A 4,758-nucleotide genomic window follows, 5' to 3' on the forward strand; every position below is an offset into this window, starting at 1 on the left:
ATGTGTGAAGAAGTTTCAGCCGCCAGGTGTTGGGAAGAGTAGAAGCACCAGGCATCCAAACTTCAATCACAGGGGAACAAAATGACACAGTTACTAAATCTGTGCGCTGCTGCATCGCTACACATATGCTGCTATTATGCAGAACCAAGCGTTTTGTACATTCCTCATTGTCCGTTTGTAAATGCAGCTTTGTCCAAGGGGAAAGATAACACCCCTGCTACTCGCTTTTTCTACAGGATTAAAACCAACAGCTTGACTAATCGAACCGTCATGGATCATAACCGTTAAAGGACAATTACAACGCTTTAATACTGAACCACTTTCAACAATTTCTCAACGGTTCATTAATGCGTGTGGGGGTCAGCTGTTAAATAGCCAGGAACTGAGGCGGGAGCGTGTCCCGGTAGCAAAGTACACCAGATTGTTTAGTGCGGATTCAACTTTCAAATAGTTTTTTAGTTTGCCTTTGGAAGCGGAGGATATACTTGATATATCTTCAAACTGACAGCTTAATCGATGACGTTTCGGGTCGAGACCCCTCTTCAGATTGAAAGTCGCTGGAAAGGGAAACGAGCGATATAGATGATGTAGGGAGATATAGAACAAATGAATGAAAGATCAATGTTACTTTTTTTGCATATCTTTCATTCATTTGTTTTATATCGTCATCATATTATCATTATTATGTCATCATCACCCATGATGTCACTCATTCCTTCTCTCCAGAGATTTTGCCTGTCCCGCTGAGTTACTCCAGCACTTTGCGTCTGCCTTCGGTTTAAACCAGCATCTGCAGTTCCTTCCTAAAAGCTTAATCGGTCGCTTGGATGTCGTAACTAATGAATCGCGATCCGCTGGATCAATTAATACGGGCTAACAATGTCTTCAAAGCACTGTCCTTTCTTAGAAAGAAATGATATTATTTCCTTTTGCGAGTCAACGTCCCCCCCTCAAGTCTTGCAATCGAATTTGAAGATTTACAAAGAACTCCCTTAGCCGGTTCTGCTGAAGCAGATGCGGTTCTTGCAATTCCCAAGCCGCCTCCACTCCAGGCCGTGTGCCGACCCACCACCCCCTTCCCGAGAATCGAAGCGTTTCGTGGATTACATGCAGATTTCGCTCGAGTTCATACCGCAGGTGTTGCGCTCATTCGAGATTAGAAGTTCCGAGTGAACGTGCAGTTTAGTTCTATGGTGGAGTGCAAAATCAAAAATATTTTGGCTTTTTTTCCCCACTCATTCTTAAAATTACACCGAATAACACCGGGCACGGTTGTTGCAATGATGTGAAAAACTGAGAGCTGAGAGAAACTGAGAAACGATGTAAGAAACTGCGTCGGACACAGAGAAAGGAAGGACTTGATAAAATTGCCGCATTGCTTTCAAGCGCCGATGGAAAGATTGCTTTACTTTTCGTAGTCACGGAGTATATGATTGAGATTTGAATGTGGTTGAATTTGTAGTACTAGAGCTGTCGTTATCTAGTTTCGATGCAAGCTTCTAGCGCAGTTAGTTCTCAATCCGTTTTGTTGACAGAATAAAAACTAGGCAGAAGACAAGAAAGTACACCGCTTGGGACTAAGTGTGCGTGTGCCGATGTAGTGGTGTGGGGCATGAAGGCCGTGCTGCTTTGAAGTATTATTGTTTTTTGAAGTAGGGCATATTGTCCGCACTCTGATTTTAGCAGATGTCCCAGCCACCGACTCGGGCTATTGTTTTGACCCCCCCCTCACCCCCTCCCCCTTCTCCCCCACTTCTCCTGTGTAGTTGTAAATGGAGGTAGCGCCTCCCACATCTCCCGGCATTGGAGGAGACTCCCATTCAGTACTTGGTTACCTTGCCACGATTGGATAGTCCGGTGCCAGAAACAATAGCAGATACTCTCCGAATCATCTTCGACCCGCTTATAAAAAGCAGGAGAACCCAAACGGCGGCTCCGCAAACACTGATAACGTTTCTGCTTTACCTGTGGTGGGGGGGGGGAGGCGGTAGGTAGGACGAGACACTCTTATGTATGAGGGTCTGTGGCGCCCAGAGCAAGTTTAAACTCCTCTCCCCACCCTTCCTAGAGCCCGCCGAATGGATTCCGATTCCAGTTTGATATCGAGTCAGCCGTCTTCTCCGGAGGCAGACAGCATTTTTCTGTCGGACGAACCGACCTCGGGTTTCACCAGCACCGTATCATCCACGCAGAGCGACTGCGGCGAGCGAGGCGGGCAGCTGAGAGGCAAGGACATCAGGCTGAAAGACAAGAAGCAGATGAGCGAGCCCGAGCTTCAGCAGCTGAGGCTGAAGATCAACAGTCGCGAACGCAAACGGATGCACGATCTGAACATCGCCATGGACGGGCTACGGGAAGTCATGCCTTACGCCCACGGACCTTCTGTTAGAAAGTTATCCAAAATCGCCACCTTGCTCCTGGCCAGAAACTACATCCTCATGCTCACCAACTCGCTGGAGGAGATGAAGAGGCTGGTGAGTGAGATCTATGGTGGCCACCACAGTAGTTTCCACCCATCGGCCGCTTGCGGGGCGCCTCTGCCGGGCCACCTAGCATCACACGCCGCTCACCAGCTTCACCATCCCATCATGGCCCCGACAGTCACCTCAGCCTCTCTGTCCGGAGGCAGCATCCCAACCGTGAACAGTATCAGACCTCCTCATGGTCTTCTCAAATCGGCATCCGCGGGCTCCGGCCCGCTGGGCAGCGGGTTTCAGCACTGGGGAGGCATGCCCTGCCCGTGTACCATGTGTCAGGTGCCACCGCCTCACCATGTAGCCAGCATGACCACGGCCGGGATGTCTCGATTATCCTCTGACAGCAAGTAAACGAACTGCATCACTACTCGCGCAGAGACTCGTCTAATCGCCTCTAGAAAAGTTGAATACTTTAACTCAGACAGGTTATAAGATCAGGTTATTTCTTGTCATTCCTATCCGCGCACCGAGGTAAATCTTACACCGGGTTAAGTCGTTATCTTTGTGGTGAGGTTTTTTTCATGTACCTGTAAGGAAGTTGCAGTAACCCTTTTCTGAATCAATGCCTCAGTTCCCGTTCATTTCAACGATGGTGTAAATCGAGAACGGACAAGGAGGCGGAAGGTATATAACTAGTACTTTGAAACATCTCAATTTAGATGTACCCCCCCCCCCCCTCTCTCTCTCTCTCTCTCTCTCTCTCTCTGGAGAAAATTGGATGTGTTGTTTTTTCATATTGCAACGAGGTCAAATCAAACAGTGGAAACGGGATACTGCAGCTTCATTTAACGCGAATTTCTCTGTAAATGTGACCCACCAGCAATGAAAAGTGGTTATAGTTTTCAACAGTAAAGTACATCTGGAAATTATTTATGCACTATTGCTCCATCCCGTGATAGCGTTACACTGAATGATTCTTAAGCCAAACGTACGAAGGTCACAGGATCTTCGCGTTCAACAATGAAATGACCACGGATGGAAGATAAAGAGACCAGAAGATCACGAGGAAGAATAATCAAGTCGATCTCTGCAGCTAAAATGTCGACTGACTAAATCCCTGGAACAATGAGAAGGGGAATGTATGCAAAAGACACTTGGCGGTGTGACTTGTGTAGTTGTCAAGTCTTGGAAACTTTCATTCCTGTGGTTGAGGTAGAATCACAATGCGCCTGGAATATTTACCCCGACCCTGAATTTACAAAGACAAAGTCTGTACACCTTTCCTGAAAGTAATTGTTACATTTTATGAAATATGGGTAAGCGATATCTATTGCGACTTCGAGAATCCTTTACGAATGATCAAATCCCACTACGCTGGCCTCCCCACCCCTGAGCTATTCTGTGAGTTTAGAATTCTGATGTTGTTTCATTTGTTCTTGGAGTGACTTCATCTACACGATTTCTGCGCTGTCTCCATTGCAGATTCGGTGTCTCGATGGCTATTTAACCCATTATATTTCACATCAACCCGCACTTAACACCCCCCCCCCCCCCCCCCCCCCCCCCCCCCCCCCATCTTAAGCGGGTTGTTTGCTAAGAACCACCTGTAACTTCTTACCATAACACTTTTTGTTTCCCATTCGCGAGAGAAAATGAAGGAAGAAAATAAAGGCAAAACATGCTCTTCATCTTTTTATTTTTGTAAAAAAATATGTGCTAAATAATATTTATTACTTATTTCGTTTGGAGAAAAAAGTGACTTGTGGATTAACTGTCGAGATTTTAAAATTAATTAAAAAAAACAAATAAATCTTGTGTGCTTTTAATTTGAAGTCTGGAGAATAACATTATTTTTTAACTGCATGCAACCAAAAAAACCCCAAATACGGCGGTCAATGCAAAAGCCATTTCTTGCATATCATATCTCTGTTTGTAGGATACCCTGTCTTGCTCAGCTAGACCCGACCTCATAATTTGCAGGATATATCAGAAGAACGCGAGGAAGCGATATGAGTATAATTTAACGGCGAAGAGGAACTTACAAATATACTTTCGTTGTTTCAATCCTTTGACTACATGTGCACACATATAAGCCTTACATGTTTTTTATCCCCCGGTAAAAACGGTTCCATCAACGACGTAATTTACGTGTACTGTTCCCGCTTCAAATTCCAAAATAAAACAAAAAAATCTGTAATCGAATAAATCACTTGCAATCAAATTCGAGGCCAGTGCGAAAAAGCCCGCACAAGAAATCTCGAATGTCACGACAATATCCCCCTTGCAAATTTCTGTACAAGACACTTCAAGGGAGGGGGGTTGAGACCCAACCGCCTAAATG

The 4,758-nt window shown here is 45.6% G+C and overlaps 1 protein-coding gene across 1 annotated transcript; it reads left to right on the top strand.

The window, feature by feature from the left end:
- The first annotated feature begins 1,955 nt into the window (after positions 1-1,955).
- On the top strand, positions 1,956-4,205 carry olig2 (oligodendrocyte transcription factor 2). Its single transcript, XM_033032568.1, has one exon. It carries the CDS (start codon positions 2,079-2,081, stop codon positions 2,826-2,828), a length of 750 nt encoding a protein of 249 aa, XP_032888459.1. The 5' UTR covers positions 1,956-2,078; the 3' UTR covers positions 2,829-4,205.
- The last annotated feature ends 553 nt before the right edge of the window (positions 4,206-4,758 follow it).

Source organism: Amblyraja radiata, chromosome 14, assembly GCF_010909765.2.
Source record: "Amblyraja radiata isolate CabotCenter1 chromosome 14, sAmbRad1.1.pri, whole genome shotgun sequence".
In the NCBI taxonomy this organism is placed as follows: Eukaryota; Metazoa; Chordata; class Chondrichthyes; order Rajiformes; family Rajidae; genus Amblyraja; species Amblyraja radiata.